Here is an 18133-nt window from a genome sequence, read left to right on the forward strand (position 1 = left end):
TCTCCCAGGCATGACTACTTGCCGAGGGTGGGGGGGTGGCGCAGGGAACTGAGCGGGGGGTAAAACTGCCGATCCTCAGAGCCCACAGTCCCGAGGGATCTCGGACGCTTCTCTCCAGTTCCCAGCGGGGAAAACGGAGCGTCGCCTGGATCGCCGTGTAAAAAAAAAAAACAAACAAACCACTTAACACCCACCTCCAAAAAGAAAAAAAAAAAGAACGGAGCGGGCAGATACGCGGGGGAGGGAGGGGGTGCCGCACGGGGACGCGCGCAGGATACACACACACACACACACACAACACACCCCCTATGCGCGTCCCCGTGAGTACCCCCGCTGCGGCGCCGCCGGGTCAGAGGGCGGGCGCAGTCAGAAAGGGAAGGGGGGTGTGCCCGGGGCACGGTGACGTCACCGTCCTCTCCGCCAATGGGAGGTCGTGCGCGGGGCAGAGGCGACCAATGGGAAGCAAGGTGGGTCCGTGAATGGCATTAAGGGAGGGCTTGGCCAGGGGAAGGGGGGGCTGGTTGAGAAATGAAGTTGTGCTAAAAGGCTTTTAGTCATCAAGAAGTTATTAGGCATTTCTCAGCCGCAAATTAGAGATTCTTCATTAATACTAACCTCGCCCCCCCTCCCCACCCTACCCCCTCTTTCCCCCCCCGTTGTGTGAGAGGGAGAACCTTGGAGCCGATAAAGGGGATGGGGAGGTGGCAATGTCTGTCTGCCCATCGGTGTGAGGAGCAGTGACAGGCGCAAACTTTTCCCGTGCCATTAATGAGCCAATTAAAGAATTGGGCTCCTCACCCCGGGAGAGCTCTCTGCAGGCTGCCGGGCTCGGGGACTCGAGGTAGGTAAAAAGAAGATCACAACCCACCACAAGCTGCCAGCCTCAGCAAGAAGCCGCAGTGATATGCAGGGTTAGGCTGTCTATCTCTTTCCCCCGGGGGAAAAAGAAGAAAAAATCCCCAAATTTGTTGGATAAATGTGATGTTTGGGGAAATTCTGACTCGGGGCAGGGCTGGGAAAAGCGTGCCTCCCCTGGCTGGGGTGCAGCTGGGGTAGACACCCCCCACACACACCCCGATCCCAGCCGGAGTGCAAGGGGAACACCAGAGACGAGGGGGAAAATTTGAAAAATAAAAAGTCATGAATACTCCGGGACCGGAAACTCTTGCCCCGCTGCGGGGCTGGCAGCACGGTGCGCGGGGTGGTCTGGTCGCATCCACGGTGCCAGCCCGGGGAAGCGCGGAGCGCCCGGCGCAGCCCCGCCAGCACCGACACCAGCCGGTAACTCCGTCTTCGCCGAGAGCTGTTTTCTGCCTTGATTTCGTTCTGGTCATGCCATGCACACCTGGGATGGGAGTACGAGGGCTGTGGGAGGAGAGTGTGGGGCAGGCTCCCCTACGGGCGTGCTAGATGGGAATATATACTTTTTGTTCCCCCCCCCTCTGGTGGGAGAAAACACGACACCCGCCGGAGGCTGCTTGTTGATTATTATTTCTCGCGGTTCCGCTGCCGCGTTGTGCAGCGGCTCTCTCACCCCAAGGCTGCTGTTCTCTTCACAGAGGTTCCCGGGAAGGCACTCAGCGCCCTGGGAGGCAGCCCACGGCCGAGCAATTCGGGCCTCGGATTGACAACGGATCACGGGAAGAAACGGGATTATTATACCTTCTTCCGAGGAGCTATGCTGCCCGCCATGAGTAGGAAAAAAGGCCAGAAATACCTCGTTTGGTTGTTGTGTGGTGCCGCAAGCTTCTAGTTGTTTTCTTTTTTTTTTTCCCCTACAGTTTTTTGGAGTCTCTGAGCTGCATTGGATAAATGCCTTTCCCATCCGATTAACTCTCCTTTTCAGATTATATTTTTATATATGTATGTATATAATTTTTTTTTTAAAGAACACCTCTCTGGTCTTCAATATTGTTTGCATTTTATGCAACTGAACGATTTCTCAGAGTAAAGGCCACGCTCAGAATAACTGCCTGATGTCCCGAAGAGATGAATTGCAACTGAAAGTTTCCCTTCCATCTTTGGATGAATCTCTGGAGTTTAAATTGTAGAAAAGAAGGGGGAAAAAAACACGATGAAAGAGAAATCCAAAAATGCTGCCCGGACTAGACGGGAGAAAGAAAACAGTGAATTTTATGAACTGGCTAAATTACTACCCCTGCCCTCCGCTATCACCTCTCAGCTGGACAAAGCATCCATAATCAGACTCACCACCAGCTATTTGAAAATGAGGGTGGTTTTTCCAGAAGGTAGGTGGAAATGCCTATTATCCTCTACCTCCATTCTGATCCAGGTGTCGTTTGCTGCTTTTACTTAGAAAAAAAAAAAAAAAGTAAATAGCCTATAGTCGTATGGTCGGAGGCAGGGTGCTATCCGCTGTCACTTTTCTCTGTCGTAAATACTTTCCCTTCAGTTCGTATGACAGGTTTAGTTGGGGACTTACAGGGCTTTTGTCAACACTTGAAGGCACTGAGTTCTGCGTGTTTTGCTACAGCAAGCAAGGGTTTTCTTTTCCCCCGGTCTCCCAGTAAGTTGTGCATCGCCCGCCAAGCACGTGCGTGGCGAAATAGGGGACGATTCACCCCTATTTATAGCCATACTATGGAGGGAGTTAATATATGGGTAAATATTTACTTAAGTCTATGCAAAGTCCTAAAGCCTTAGTTCAAGTATCGAGCAAAGGTGCGGTTTACAGGTACAGCACACACGTACTTGCGTGCTCGCACACACACAGCCTAAATAAATAAGCCAACTACACCGCATCGCATCAGGAATGTGATGTGTCTCGCTCTGAGGACCATTAGGGCCATCTGAAGGCGTTAATAGACCTCGGAAATTTTTAACAGGAGTTTTGTACTCAGATATATTCCACCCGCCCGCCCACGCAGTGCTGCAAGCCCAGTATCCGAGCCTGGGCCTGATTCTCCCCCGCGGTCAGGCAACACCAAACTTCACGTTGACGGCAGCAGCAACACGTCCCGCCTGACTAGCAAAAGCAGACACGCATTCTAAAGCATGTCTTGCTCTTGAGTAGAATTAGCATTTAAAACGACCGTTTTGGGGGATTCTAGATGGGCTGCCAAGAAAAATAAACAACACAGAAAGTTTAGAAGGTCGGAATAAAGTTCTACTCTGTTCTCACTCTTTTGCTTTTATAGGAAGTAGGAAGCAAAAATCAAAAATACTTCAGTAATCTTTTATTCAGATAAATCAGTTGAGATATCGTCTACCTGAAATAAAAGGAACTGAGAGCTTTTCTTCCTACCTAATAGCAAAAATACTACATCTTTCGTTGAGAAGTGTGTGTACATAAGAAACAGCCTGATATAGGCATGTCCCTCTGTGTTTTCTAGAGCTATACCTAGAGTCGGTCGATCGGTCTGGCTGTCTATCATGTTTTACAAAACAAGAGTGGGTATACGGCCTATTTCGTTGGTTTGTTTGTTTTGTCTTTTTCTTTATCTGTGAGCTATTTGACCTAATTCTACTATTTAAAAGTGGACGTGCAATGGGACAGTCGTTTGGACTGGAGGAGGTCCCCCCCCCAGCTACGTATGAACACTTATACCTAGAGTCCACAGCAGTAATTTCCAATCCAGTGCATCTTGCAATAGTTTCTTTATACACTCCTCTGTAGCTCTGAGCCACTTAGAACCAAAGAAGCGGATAAGTGAAAGCTTTTACAAATAATAATAATTAAAGCCTTCATCAAGCCACTTTCCTCTTCTATGTGATCTGCAGCCTTGAAGATCATTATGCGGGGCAGTCCTCTGTTTCAAAAGAGACCGAGTTGTCCTTTATATTGTCAGCGCATACTTTATAAATATAAAGCTATTGCAAACTCTGATGCCCATGATGTTCCTAAAAGGATTATTAGCAATGATTTGTCAACTTCTGCGGTCTCAGTAGGCTACCTTTCTGCGTGATTTCGAGCAGGTCTCGTCAATTAATGGTGCCTATGTAGCGGGTTGTTTGATCAGCAGAAGCATATGGTGTTGCTTGTAGGCTGTGAGTAATCATGGGAAGAGAAGAATAGCTGATCCCCGTCCCTCGGTGGCAGCGCAGGATGTTTGAATGCCCTGGGGAACCGTGTGGCGAAGTGCGCCGGGCCCGGGGCCGCTGCCGGCCGCGGCAGATGCTAATTTGAGCGCGGAGACAGAGGGGGCGGCGAAGTGGGGCTCTGGAGGGAGCAGAGCCTTCGCAGCCTAATTAAAGGCGAACTGCGAATTAAAAAGAAAGGCAGAGAGCAGGCACGAAAGGACTGGCTCCTCCGAGGCGCGCTGCCGCGGCAGGCCCAGCGCCGAGCGGGCGGCAGATCCACGCGGAACCGCCTCGCCTCCTCACCCACCCACAGAGCCGCGCGTCCCCGGGCAGTGCCGGAGGGACGCGGTGGGGAGCACTACGGGCTGGGTACAAAGGCCCGAAAGAGGGGGCCGCGGCCCCACGCGGGTTATCTCTCCCTCCCACGCACTTCCGAGGAGGCGGGTGAGCGGGGAGCGCAGCCCGGCCCGGCACCGGAGCCGCCGTGTTTCCCTGCACTCGCCGGTGCTGGGATTAATCACGAGCGACTGGCCCACGAGTGGCCTCCCGGCGCTGCACCCGTGTGTGACGGATCGGGGGCCGAGCTCCGCACCGGGTGATTTTCCCCGAGACCTCGGAGTGCGACGGGGACTGCAGGAGCGGGTGTGGGGCTACTGGCTCGGCTGTACTTGCGCCCCGGCTCCTCCGGGAGCAGTGAGGTGTCGACGAGGAAAAAGGAGGGGGATGCTGGTCTCCCTGTACCCCCAGCCAGGAAAAGAAGTAATTGTTTCTCTGGGAAGGGAGGACAGGTAGTGGTAGCCAGGGAAATTAGGCATCCAAAGAAGAAGACTTTCGGAAAGGAAGAGGCAGGGTAGGAATGTTGGATGGATTCAATGGGGGAGTCCGTTTGCTTGTTTTTCCCTGGGAAGGAAAGCGATACAAGCACCGGGACAGACCCGGTGAGTTGGCCAAAGGGCGAAGTGTCATGACCTACATTTAAAGTGGTCTTGTAGGAGTCAGGATGAGGAAGCGTTGTCTCCGTAAGAGCGAGCTGCACTTTCCAGTGTAACTCACGCACCCTCTCCCCGGTATAAGAGCGAATTTCCATCTGCCTGGAGAGTGTGTGCATAGGGTCTGGTTGTAAATAATCACGTACAGAAAGATATATACTCCTCACCGCCGCGCACACGCGGGGCTGGAACAGGCGGAAAGAATCGGTGTGCATTTGTCTGCATATTTTTACGTCTGAAAGGTTGCTAGAGGGAAAGAAGGTGGTTGGATTTTGGGTTCATTTTGGAAACAAGGGAGTTTTCTTGGAGGAAAATACCAAGGGAGTCATACAGAACGGTCACGGTGCGGTTTCCGTCTCACTGCCAGAAATCTAAACACAAATCGGTGGCATCCCGGACAAAGTCGATAAAGCGAGCAGAGATCTTCCAACGAGCTCCGTCTCTTAATGACTGTGTAATTCTCACGAGCTATTAAAATGCCTGGGTTGTTCTCACTACCCCTGATTTCACTTTACTAGTTCTCCAGCAGATTAAAACTCTAAAGGGCGAAAAGCGTTCAGCGGCTTAGGTAGCTTGCATCATTTCAATGTTAAAACTTTCAGGAGGAGAAAGCCTATAAAGGATTTAATAGTTTTCAGTGACCAGATAGCTTTTGAGTTAACGTTCATTTAAAAAAAATTATTTAAAAAAAAAAAAAACAAAAACAAAAAACTAGAATAGCAACATAACATTAAACAGCTAATGGCAAATAACGTAATTTCACAAAATATCTGGAAAGAAATCTCCGGTGTGTCAAAGGACTACAAGAGTTTTCCTTCAAAAAAGATCCCGTCACTAAAACTAGCGGGGTAATTCTTCATGGACCTTCGCAAATTTCGGAAGAAAAGGAAGGGGGGAAAAAGCTTAAAAAAAGGCACAATAAATAGTTTTTTTGGTTTTTTCCCTAGTTGGGAATAATTCAAAGGTCCTGTTTTCCTTACGCGAACAGAGAGGGAAAAGGAGGCTTCGAAATCTCTGTCCTAGCGCAGACGGGTCTTTTCGGCGCAGAGGGGCTTTTCATTCTCGAGACAAAAGCAGAGGCTCCGTTTACATAAACTTTCGCCGAATCAGGACGGTTAACATTTCAATATTGAAACCCTTAATCTTGTTTTATTTTAAAAGAGGAAGAGATCAGCAGAAAAAAAAAAATCCGTTTCCCACGTGGATAGGTGATTTAATGCTGTTTTTCTTACTGCTAAGGGAAATGATTGAGCATTAGGTTTCAGTGTTTATTTTCTTACAGAAGTTTTTCTCATTTAAGCTGCAGTTTACTCTCCACGCTGCCTCCCTGTTTAATTCCAGTTTTGATGTGAACTTAGAACGTGAAGTGCAGAACTAAACCGCCAGTTTGATCGTTGAAAAAGCAGATTTATGTGTTTGAAAGAATACCAACTGAGCCGAGTGCATAAAACACTATTTTATTTAGAAAAATCCTGTCCGTTCTTAATAACATACCGCCGTTTTAATATTTGAGTATATTTTTCAACTTGCATATGAGTAACGTGGATTCGCCAGTGCATTAGTGCAATACCTTCCCTTCCCAATTTCTTCGGATATTTGAATTTACATCTCCTGTAGAAATGAATAAATAGTTTGTGCTCGAAAATTTCCCTGATTTATTTTTCCCTCTCTCCAATTTGGGCATGGTTCCGTTTGTTTGCATTTCAGAGCGCAATCCCGTTACGCCTTGTGTGCCAAAATGCTGGTATTTCTTTCTAGAGTGGATCAGTCTCAGCGTTATTTCCACCACCGTTTTCTAAATAGGGTTGTTTGTTTAGTCAACAGGACTTTTCCTCCCTCTAATATTATTTTTATAAAGAAAGCGGGATGCTAACTTATCTCTGCTTCAAACGAACACATGTGATTTACCGAGATAATAAATCTTTACAAAACCTTGCTAATGGCATCCGCAGGCAGTTGGAAATGAGCAGCATTTTTTTAAAACACAGCTTATTCCATTTCATCTGAAAACTCTGACGGCGAACCAATCCTTCACAGAAGCCTCATTTGGCCGAGATTTTGAGTTATCATTAACCACTGCCTGTTAAATTAACTGGGAAATCAGCCCTGTCGGGCGCTGGGCGCTGGCAAAACCGAGGCTATTTAATTAAATGGTTAATCGAATCAAGCTAATTCCTCGATACAACATTCAGTTGGCTTTTCCCTTCCCGGTGGCTAGGACGTACAGCTTCTGTCCTTGCGGCTCCCGGTGTTGCCATTTTTTTTTTTTTCCTGGGTAGCGAGGGAAAATGAGCGCCTTTAAGATGGGGACGGAGCTGTCCTGCCTCCCTCTCCACAAAAGACCATCGGTGCCCCTCTTCTCCGCATAGTAGCTGCAGGGAGGGGTATTATAATGCAACAGCAGTGCCAGCGAGGGGCGACGGGGAGGTAGCGAAGGTGCTGCTTTACGAGCTGCCCAGGGAGGTGAAATGCCCGTGCCCGCTGTAAAGCTTTATGAGCGGCTTCGCCGAGCAGGTTGCACGAAGCCGGCGTGCAGGGACGGGAGGCAAAAGTGGCTCGGGCCACCCCTCCTCGGTCTCCCCAGCACCGGGGGGAAGGCTAGCGGGGCCCGGTCTGCCTCGGTGCAAGCCCCGGGGCAGAGGTGGTCGGAGGTCCCTCATCCCTCGCTCTCCTCGGGGTCATCATCCCCGGCGAGCTGGCGGCGGTCGAGCTGACTCCCTTCCATTTCTCGTAAGCAGAGAGCGGCTGTTAAAAGGCCAAAACAAACGCACCGAAACAAAAGCGAGCGAAGGCGTCCCCGGGCCACGGCCCCCGGGAGGGAGGCAGCGAGGCGGGGGCCGCCGCCCGGAGAGGGAGTTTTAAGAAGCGCCTGGAAGCGACCCGCGCGGTGGAGCTCCTTGGACCTGGCTTAGGAGAGAGTCTCCGCCGCTTTTCCTTCCCGCCGGCGCGGGCCCCCAGCAGTCGGCTGCCTCCGGGCGAGCCCCCTGCGCTTCTCCTTCTTTCCATCCTCAGCAACACGAGAAAACTCTCTGCCGACAGGCCCCTGTCTCCATCTACCCGGCATACACAGCTTCTGTGCGTCTCGCACCCTTACTTGTGTCCGTGGGCCTCGCCGGCCGTGCGGGCAGGCAGGGAGCAAAGCCAAGTCCCCGGGGTCGACCCCAGGGGCTCCTCGCCCCTGGAGATAGCTGGCCGTTTAAGCCCGCCCTCCCAAATAAGAGGGTCTGGAGCTCAGGTTGGGCTCTCCACTGAGTGACTTTCAAGTGGGTACCTCAAAGTGCCTGCTCTGCCGTTATTTCACTACCGTGAATCCGAAGTGCTCTAAGATTTCATGATGGATAGTCCGTTGGGGAAATCGTAGTAACACAAAGTAGATAAGGGCTTGCATCTTCTGGCCACCCCACTCCCACCGTCCACCCCCTCTCCCTTTGCTATTACCAGACAAAGGAGGGAGTCGAGGTGAGTTCTGCGCTGCAGATGCTCACAGAGGGACAAGTAACCCAGAGATCAACCAGTGCCAAGGACCTGCCCGGGCCTCCTAGAGTCTCATTTCCCTGCGCCTGCCTCATTCTGTCTTTGCTTCGATCAAATGAGAAATTATTGAGGAATCTCTTCTCCCTTCCGTGGGCCAGAATCGCTTCTTGCGACAATATCGCCACTGGGTAGGGACGATATTCACACAATCCCCCCATTGGCTGCTGGCATCAAAGCTTGCATCAATCAAGCGATGAGGGGAAGGACAGGGCAAACGCAGCTGAGCGCTAAGACGCTGGCCTTGAGCCCGGCTTGGGGGACAGGCTGTCGGTGGGGACCGGCTTGCCTGGTGCCAGGGGTGGTCACGGCTGGGGAGAAGGCATTTCACATGGACTCGCCAGTGTAGTTGTCCCGATTAAATGTCGCCGATTAAATGGCTTTTTGATGTGGAAAGGACCGGGTGGTTCTGTTGGCAAGTGCTGAGAGAAATGATGAGTCAGCACGCCGGCTCTGTGCTGAATCCGCGCAGTCTCGACGCAGTATTGGCGCACACTGTTAGGTAACGAGACTGTTCGCAAATTAAGCCAGACCCTGACCAAAATGCCTTGCTTTTTTTTGTTGTTGTTTTTTTTTTTTTTTTTTTGCTTTTTTTTTTTTTTTCTGACGCTGGACAATTTCTTGTGTCCCAAATTGTTTGTTGTCTTAGGAAAAAAAAATCTTTGAGTGGACGAGATTGTTAGATAGGACCCTATAATCTCTGTTTTGTCAAGAGTATCAAATTCATTCCGAAACAAAAGCTCGATCCATTTATTTTTGCTGCTTGAATAACACAGCTGCATGATGCCTTGAGCTTACACTAGATGGTGGCTCATCATTCATTCGCCAAGAACTGGCCTAAATGGTGCCTGTGGGATTAGGTCAATTTTAGTGGATATACTTCGCCTCATTTGGTTACTAATTGGTTTCTTGTTTTATAAATCGAAATCTAATTTTCAGGAAATTATAAAACCCATGCAGCCAGTCCATGGAGGTAATCCGTGGGTCGGGGTATTTAAATGGAAATGGTTCTACAATGCATCAAGTATTAACCAACAGCAAAACTTCGCCTCTATTTTCAAATGAAATGTGAGCTCCCTAGCTCCTTAGATCCATAATAGATACATCCTTTCTAAGGCTACTTATGTAAATATGATAAACCAGACCTTTGTGGGGGAGGGGATGCAGGGAAGAAAGCAGATTTTAACTGTTAAGGTTAATGTGGCATATCTTGGAAATCTTCCAAAATAGATTATGTTTTGCTTTGTCTTCGGCCACTTTAGCTGGGAAAATCCTTTGCCTAAAAACGATTTAGTTATCCTTCCCTTCACAAAGCTGCTTGTTTCTATTCCAAACCTATTATGCTGTTGCCTCTCCAAATTACAAGAGAATCTTTAGATCTTGTTTCCAAGCGTAATCCTGAAGCAAAAGGGAGAGCTGTTTTCCTTGTTTTGTTTTAAATAGACAATCAAAGGATTTGCAGAATATTCTGCGGTAGGTCAAGTGCGCAAGTTTGCCCCTCGATAAAAGGAAATTGGATATTAAAGCGAAGAGACAGGAAAAAAAAAAAAAAAAGGAATATTAATGGAGAGGATTTCTCGCATAATCTTTAAAAACAGTATTTAAGGGGCATCAGGAGAGCCAATCGATTTGCGAAAGGCTGAGTTTGGCAGTGAACAGAAATAGTCTTCGACTTGAAAGTGCTGAAACATCTGGGAAGTACACAAAGAACCATCTCTTGCGATAGCATTTCAAAAAGCTAGTTCAGGTAGACAAGTGAAGACTTTTAATTATAAACCATTAACAGACACAGCCCGGCAGCACGGGGTTTCCACCTGAAACAGAGCGAAGAGTTCAGCACCCCGTGAAGAACCGCCTTCCTGGGCCGGGGGGGTAACCTGCACTGCCCGTGAGCTGTTGATTAACCCGCCCAGTAGGGTTATTTTCCCTTTGAGAAGAAGAATAATTAGAGCCGTAAACTTACATTAATAAACAACTGAAATCGTAGGCGGGGAGCGCATATGTAGTCCTGAATGCAAAAACCTGTCACTCAGATTTCCCTGCAGGTGGGGGGATGTCGCAAGGAGCCGCTTTGGCCGCCTCTGCTTTAGCGGGCCGTCCTGACCCCTCAGAAGAGAATCCACCCAGGAGCTTGGGAAAAACAAGCATAAAGAGAGTTTTCCTCTCTCTCCCTGGAAGCTGCGCAAGATTTTTCAGCTCCTCGCTGGTTTTAGGGGCTGGAGGTGACCCTCCATCCTGGAGTCTGGCTCCTGTCCTGGGGGCGGGGGGGAGGTGGAGAGAGCAAAAGTGCCCCCAAAGCCTCCGGTGCATCCCCCTCGGGTCTACCCGCTCCGGAGAGCGCAGAGCGGAGTGAACCCCGGGGACTCAGGGAAAAGTCACTGATTCCTCGTTAACTGGCGTGGAGGAATTAATGAGAAGGAACCCTGGTTTTGGCAGGCACCTGACGCTGGCTACACGTTGGGGCTCCCAGTGAGATGCCCTCGCTGTGAAGTTAAGGAGAAATGTAGGAGCGGTGAAGAGACAAGCTAGCGCTTAAGAGGTGAACGAGCAAGCGGGGAGGACAGAGGGAAAGGCAGGGGCGGGAGAGGCGCATCGCTGTGCCCCTTCGGCGATGGGGAGGGAGAGCAAGGGCCGCCGTGGGATGCCCTGTTCAAATAGCGTTGAGGAAATCGTTAGCTTTGTTTAGACCGGCAAACACCTAGACGAAGTCGGTCAATAGCGAGGGATGCCCGCGGCTGCCGGCTGTCACCACCTCGCCTGTGTGGCTCGAAATAGCCGGAAAACGGGGTCTTGCCTTCCCCGAGCCCGCACTGCGGGAGGGAGATCTCGCCGGCTCGGCTCCCGCCTTCCCGGGGGACCCGCACTCGGGCCATCAATCAGGATTTGTGGTTTTTTTTCCTCCCCTTTACTGTATCTTAGTGTCTGTGCGTGTAAGGCTGAACCTTACTTCGTGGAACAAGCGTAAAAGGTTTTCTTTGCCCCGTTTAAATTATTTTAGCAACAGCACTGTGAAAAGGCATGGCTCAAACTAGTTTTACTCTGGCGGAGTAATTTCAATTTAGCTTTTATTTCTCCTCACTTCTGAAACCTGAGAGAGGTCCGGAGAGATTGATTTCTGGAGAGGGCTGTTTGGAGGCATATCACCCCTTCTGCAGAGACACCCACCCCGCCTACCAGAGCAGGGGAGGTGAGGGATAGTGCGGAGGAAGGTGAATCCCGGAGACCCGGCTTCGTGGAGCAGGAGGGAGGACGGTCCCTGCCGTCAGACAGTGCCTTGCCTAGGCCGCCCCAAAGGGCCATACTGCAGCCGTGAAACTGAGTTCGGCTTAGCGACAGGTAGTTTGCTTATCGTGGGCTTGAGTGAGGATCACTAAAAGGGAAAGTGTTTTAACACGAAGCTCGGGGAGAGCTGGATGAGTCGTATCTGCTCGCTCTTCTCTCCTTCCCCAAACATGCAATTACAAAACTTCCAGGTGAGAGGGCGGTGGCCCCGAAGAGAGAAAGAGACAGGAGGTCACAAACCAAACTGGGAAGTTACCTCTGGCGAGCAGGGGAGTCTAAGCCCGTCCTTATCACAAGCCTACTGGCTAATTGCCCGGCAGGTTGTGGGCGAGCTCTGCGTTCTGCAGGAGGAACCACCCGCAGGCAGAGCCCAGGTGCCGGCAGGACCGGCCCGCAGCGCTGCCCTGGCCGCCGCCAAAAGGTTTCTCTTCCCAGACACTGTCGTGCCACGTTAACCGCATCCTTCTCTCGACATCAAAGACTTCCCCCAGCACACCCCTTTCTTTTATTTTACATAGCTCCCAGTGTTGTCCAGGATCCATTTGGTGACGTTAAGGAGAAAGACGCTTTCCCTGAAGTTCAAGGAGCCAGTTCCCAGTAGCCGAAGGCAGCATTAAAAATCCCTTTTATCTGGAACGCCATTTCACTTAGATCTTAGGGATTAACTTCACCGTTAACTCAAAATAGGTATTTTTCTCTCACGGGAGTTAGGTCTTTAAAAAAAAATCCACAAAAGAGGCTTCTCTGTGCAACGAAATAATATCTAGTTTTCCAAATATTATAAGTATACATATTTTAGAGAGAATACAAGAAAAAAAAAAAAAGAAAAAGAAAAAATAGTTCCTCTCCAATATGATAACACTAGCCAATTTTTCATTTCACTTTTCTTCTGTGTCTTAAATAAACAGGACTTGGAGAAGCCTGGGGCCACTCTAGCCGAACTAGCCCGCTGGATAATGTTGGACGGGAACTAGGATCCCATCTTTTGCAGGTACTGGTCTGGAAACGACAGCCATGTGGTATTAATGATTAAAGAAATCATTCCCACTTCTGAGCTTTTAATTGCCACCTTGACTAATTTTTAACTGTCCAAGTGTTTCAGAAAAAAAAAAAAAAAAAAAAAAAAAAAGGGGGACACACTTCAGCTATTCGAACTATCGCGATAGAATGCCGTGAGGCTGTGGGCTGTGACTTTTAACGGGGCTGTGGTTTGGTCCCTCCGGGTCCTTAGCACCAGTGCTGGCCAACACAGGGTCCGCACGGAAGGATTCACGCCATATCTCGGTGTGTCTTCTGGGACCGGAGAACAGGAGCGTGACTTTTTAACAAGGTGACAAGTCCCAACAAAACACTGAAGTTCAGGGTGGTGTAGAGACAGCGAGACACTTTCAGGACAAGTTGGAGGAGGCTGTCCTGGGCTCAGCAAGCACAGAATTGAGCATAGACACAAAACAGGTAGGGCACATTTGAAAACTCACTGCTGGCTGAAATATTAAGGAATTATTAGCTGTTACCGCCACCACGCATTTTTTGGACGGCTTGTGTGGTCTCTGGAGAGTCTATTCTGCTCTCGGCACACCCAGAAGTCCCATCTATATCTGCTGAAATATACCTGATAAATTATCTAATCCCTTGTTTACATTAGGGGGAGTTTTAAATCATACCTGCTAGCTTGAAGTCTCCTTAGCAAGTATCCAAGCGCTAAAACCCCAGTGACATTTGAAATGGGATAGAAATATTCAGGAATTCTGGGACGGCCCTACTCATCACTGGGTACCCAGTAGCTCTTCTTAAATATTTCCCAGGCACTTTGCACTACTTTTGAGCTCGGCCCCTCCGAGAATCGGGTTGTATCTCAGGTGTCTAGGACCTTTAGAGGGATTCTTGTTCAGGACTTGTCCCTTTCTTCCCAACTTTTTAAATGATCACAACCTGAACAGGGATGACAGTTTGCTAACAGAAACCCAAGGGACAGATATTTCACTGATCTATCTGTCTTCATGGGTGGACCTATCTGTCTGTCTATTTATACATACACTTCCGACTCCTCAAACCTTTCTTGCAGACGCTGGACGGTTTCATATTTGTCGTGGCTCCAGATGGCAAGATTATGTACATCTCGGAGACCGCCTCGGTGCACCTGGGCTTGTCACAGGTACGCTGCGGGGGGCTCGCTAGCCCCTGTACCTGTCCCCCACCCCTCGCCTCCCCATCCCCAGGCTGGCAGTGGAGGTGAGTGTGGGGAGGGTGAGCGGTGCCGGCGCTGGATCTTTTCCTCCCTCTCCTCCTCCTCCTCCTCATCTCTCACAGGTAGAACTGACCGGCAATAGCATTTACGAGTACATCCACCCCGCCGACCACGATGAGATGACGGCCGTGCTCACAGCCCACCAGCCTTACCACTCGCACTTCGTACAGGGTAAAGTACACAGCCCTCTGTCCACGCTTGACCTGTGCGGACGCGGAATGGACTGCGCAGGCGCGGTGGAGCCCGCGGCTCACCCCGCCTCGGCTTTTCTCCCCTTCCCAGAGTACGAGATCGAGAGGTCCTTCTTCCTGAGGATGAAATGCGTCCTGGCCAAGAGGAACGCGGGCCTGACCTGCGGGGGCTACAAGGTGCGTGCCCACAGCCAGGACCCACTCGCCCTCCCTACATCTTCCTGCGCCCCTGCTCCGGCAACGCCGAGCACAAAGGGCGGGCGGTGAAAACGAGGACAGGAGTGGGGATAAGCCCTCTTCCCGCGGGGGCTGTCCCAGTCCGGTGCTCTTTCATGTGGTCCAGAGCCAGAATTTCTCTCGGAGTTTCAGGTTAAAGAGCTCAAACCACAAACCCAAGCAATCGAACTCCCCGTGGGGTTTTCTTTTGTGTTATTTTGCTTTTTTAAACTGGACGTCGCACAACCACTGACGTTCCCGGGCTGTCTGGGAAGCTGTTAGGTGACACAATGGGAGTCCTGGGTTAATTTATTCCTTTATTGGGGAACTCGTCAGCTTCAGGGACAGCTCTCCAAGTTAAAGGCTTTGCCCGCCTGTTTCACATGGTACTGTTCGGAGCTTCTCGGTGGATACAGCCCCTGCTCTCCTACCTTCTCCTTGCTTTTGTGTCAGCTGCACAGCTCCGGAGAGTGGTGGGTACCTATAACCCAAGGAAACGTTGTGCCACGATGTACCGTAGAACATCTGTTGAAACTATTCCAGGAAGAAACACCCTAATAATGGAGAAGTTATGGAAGTACACAGCAGTAATCTGCAAGGATACGTTTAGTAGATAGACCTAAATTTCCGTCTTTCTGGCTGCGGATCGTGGCTGTTCTATCTGTATAATAGACTATCTTACACATGTGACATGCACACATGTAAACTCTTTCACACGCATACACTCTTCATTACAAAGTTGCAACTGGGTTGGCACTTCCGCCTCTTTCCTTTTTAGAATAATAATAACAGCGTAGTTAGGAGGTGGTCCAAAAACCACTTAAGGCAGTGGGAAAAAAAAAAAGTCTCATTGACTTTAATGGGCCTTAGATGAGGGCTGAACTCTTGCATGGATAGAACAAAACCAATCCCAACCCAAAGAGAAAAGCAGAAAACCTGCAGACGCTGCCGCTTTGCCGGAGCGGTGGTGCAGGACAGCGGTTCCAGGGAACCCGGCGGCCTCTCGGCCAGGAAGGACGCCCGTCACTGCACACCCGTCCCCCCACTAGGCAGCCCCCGACTTTCCTGTGTCTCCGGCAGGTCATTCACTGCAGCGGGTACCTGAAGATTCGCCAGTACAGCCTGGACATGTCCCCCTTCGACGGCTGCTACCAAAACGTTGGCTTGGTCGCCGTGGGCCACTCGCTGCCACCCAGTGCTGTGACGGAGATCAAGCTGCACAGCAATATGTTCATGTTTCGGGCCAGCCTAGACATGAAGCTCATATTCTTAGATTCCAGGTAGAACCGGTGTTATTTCCAAATCTATTCCCCTAGCCTCTCCCTTCTTCTCCCCCAGGCCTCTTCTTCTGTCCTCTCACCCTTTGATAGTTACTATTTGTGTCTCTTGCAGGGTAGCTGAGCTAACAGGTTATGAGCCCCAGGACTTGATAGAGAAGACCCTTTATCACCACGTCCACGGCTGTGACACTTTCCACCTGCGATGCGCACATCACTTGTGTAAGGAAATGCTGTTCTTGTAGAGACCCTTGCCCTCCCTCCCCACAACCCCCCTCCGCCTTCTCCCTCTGCAGATGGACTTTGGGTTTGTTAGGTCGGAACGGGAAAAGTCAGCTCGTTGGAGGGGAGAATAGACAAAATTTGCATCAGATTTTAGTGAAACAATTAATTAGAGACTGAACTCCGAGCTGGAGGCAGGAGGGAGGTGAAGGGGAGCAGCAATGAAAGGCTGTTTTTCCCTCCTCAGCTCCTGGTTGTAGGACAAGAACTCCCCTGCACAAACCTCAGGCACTCAGTTCACTTCAAATTCCGGTTAGGAAAAATCCTTTTTTCTTACTCCAAAAAGACATGCCAGCGAAATTCAAATACTTTTGTTACATTTCCCCCAAGTCTCACAAACCTTATCTGTGTATCTAGTGAGCCCGATTCTGAGAGCTGTTCTTTATTCTATTTTGATATCATGATGACATTAATACATGGATAGATGAATAAAAAGAATATTAATTTCCGGTAAGTTTCCTTACAGAGAATGTAACGAGAAGAGCTAAAACCCAAAGCCAGATTCGCAGAATTAAATATCGATGACGATATGTTAGGGGGGGGAGGGGGAACTCAACCCTCCCGTGTACTCAGCCTGCCTCACCAATCTCCCCGAACAGGCTGGGATAAACAGTGGTGCGACTCTCAGGGACTGAGATCAGCCCTGCCTGGGGTCCCCACCACCCTTGCCCACGGGGGTTCCGGCCCATGCTCCTTCCCGATGTCAAGCTAAGGGGTTCCCAGTCCCTCTCCTCGCCCAGGGGGGTCTGGAGGGTGTGCGCCCACTTCCCAGGGCCAATCACACCGCACGCAGCAGCCGCGCTGAGGCCTCTCCCCACTTTCTGCCCGCAGTGTTGGTGAAAGGGCAAGTGACTACCAAGTACTACCGCTTCCTGGCCAAGCACGGCGGCTGGGTGTGGGTGCAGAGCTACGCCACCATCGTGCACAACAGCCGCTCCTCCCGCCCGCACTGCATCGTCAGCGTCAACTATGTCCTCACGTAAGTCAGCGCTCCAAGTTGCGCGGGGCCGAGCGGAGGCCAGTGAGCACCTGTCTGTGTGCTCCGCACTGCGGGCCGGGCCTGGTGGCCGCTCCTTCCACCCTCCTCTCCCCCAAGCACGGCTGCTAAGGCCCCTCGCTGCCCCACTGACCAGGGCAAGGCTCGCCAGGTCTGCCAGGAAACATATTGAACACTTTCATCTAGATGAAGGGTTTCCCGTCTGCCTGTTTCTTTCTCTCTTGAGAGGGGAAAAGATTTAGAGGTTTGTCACCCACACATTTAGCTGCTCCCCCGCCTCCCAATTTTTTTCCAGTTTAAATGCACACAGCATTAAATAAAATTTAATGCAGCGTAAAAAAAAAAAAAAAAAAAAGGTTACCACGTACGGAGTTATTTATACTCAACAAACAGGACATCTGTTTTTCTTTTCAAAAATCTGGGGTTTGAAGTTCTTAATTTCATCCAGAGTCTCTATCAAAGCTCGGAGATTTCTTTTTTGTTCTAGGAGAACGATCCTTACAGTGAACCACAAAGAAAGTTGGTGACCAGAGGGGTCAGTTAAGCTTTAGAAAAAATAAAACTAGATAGAATTATTAATTTTTTTTAATCGGAATGACTGCTGACATACCGTCTATCTCAAGGCACCTCCTTGTATTTGGGGATTGCTAGGTTGTGCTCTAGTTACACTGCTTGAACTGAAACACAGAGGCCCAGTGAAGGAGGGAAAGCTCGGCCGGACTATCTTGAAGTGTTTCTCATCGTGATTGTTAGCATTTCCGCTGGACATGGCAGTAGCTGCTGGCGGCAGCACTGATGCTTCATTAGGATCGTTTGGCTGGTCAGATCGGTGGTACCTCGTTGATGCTAGGGGATGGATACTCCCTGTCCCGCTGCTCATTTTTTGTTCTGGAGGCAAATGTAGGTGTTGGAGGTGTCTGAGGGACATAACCTAGCCCTCTCCCAAAGCTGCGGCGACGGCAGCACCACAGTCTTGCCGTTGCGGGTTTCATGGATGTACAGGTGGCGAGTGGTTTTGTAGCCGAGTTTAAGACGTGCATCCCAAAATGAAATGGCTCATTATGGAGGCAAAGGCTCCG

At 50.1% G+C, this 18133-nt stretch overlaps 1 protein-coding gene across 2 annotated transcripts in view; it reads left to right on the top strand.

Annotated features, from left to right (window-relative positions):
- The first annotated feature begins 536 nt into the window (after positions 1–536).
- SIM1 (SIM bHLH transcription factor 1) overlaps positions 537–18133 on the top strand; it is a 52279-nt gene continuing 34682 nt past the window's right edge. The window contains exons 1-9 of one of the 2 annotated variants that reach the window (XM_065835116.2): positions 537–841; positions 1560–2249; positions 12752–12834; positions 13909–13998; positions 14154–14262; positions 14374–14459; positions 15579–15778; positions 15891–15997; positions 16889–17036. In XM_065835116.2, coding sequence (XP_065691188.2) covers positions 2075–2249; positions 12752–12834; positions 13909–13998; positions 14154–14262; positions 14374–14459; positions 15579–15778; positions 15891–15997; positions 16889–17036 — 998 coding nt within the window. In that variant the 5' untranslated portion in view covers positions 537–841; positions 1560–2074. Of the gene's footprint in view, positions 842–1559; positions 2250–12751; positions 12835–13092; positions 13299–13908; positions 13999–14153; positions 14263–14373; positions 14460–15578; positions 15779–15890; positions 15998–16888; positions 17037–18133 lie in introns of those variants that run through there. The other variant, XM_071806705.1, reaches the window with a different exon arrangement.

This window comes from Patagioenas fasciata, chromosome 3, assembly GCF_037038585.1.
Source record: "Patagioenas fasciata isolate bPatFas1 chromosome 3, bPatFas1.hap1, whole genome shotgun sequence".
Lineage (NCBI taxonomy): Eukaryota > Metazoa > Chordata > Aves > Columbiformes > Columbidae > Patagioenas > Patagioenas fasciata.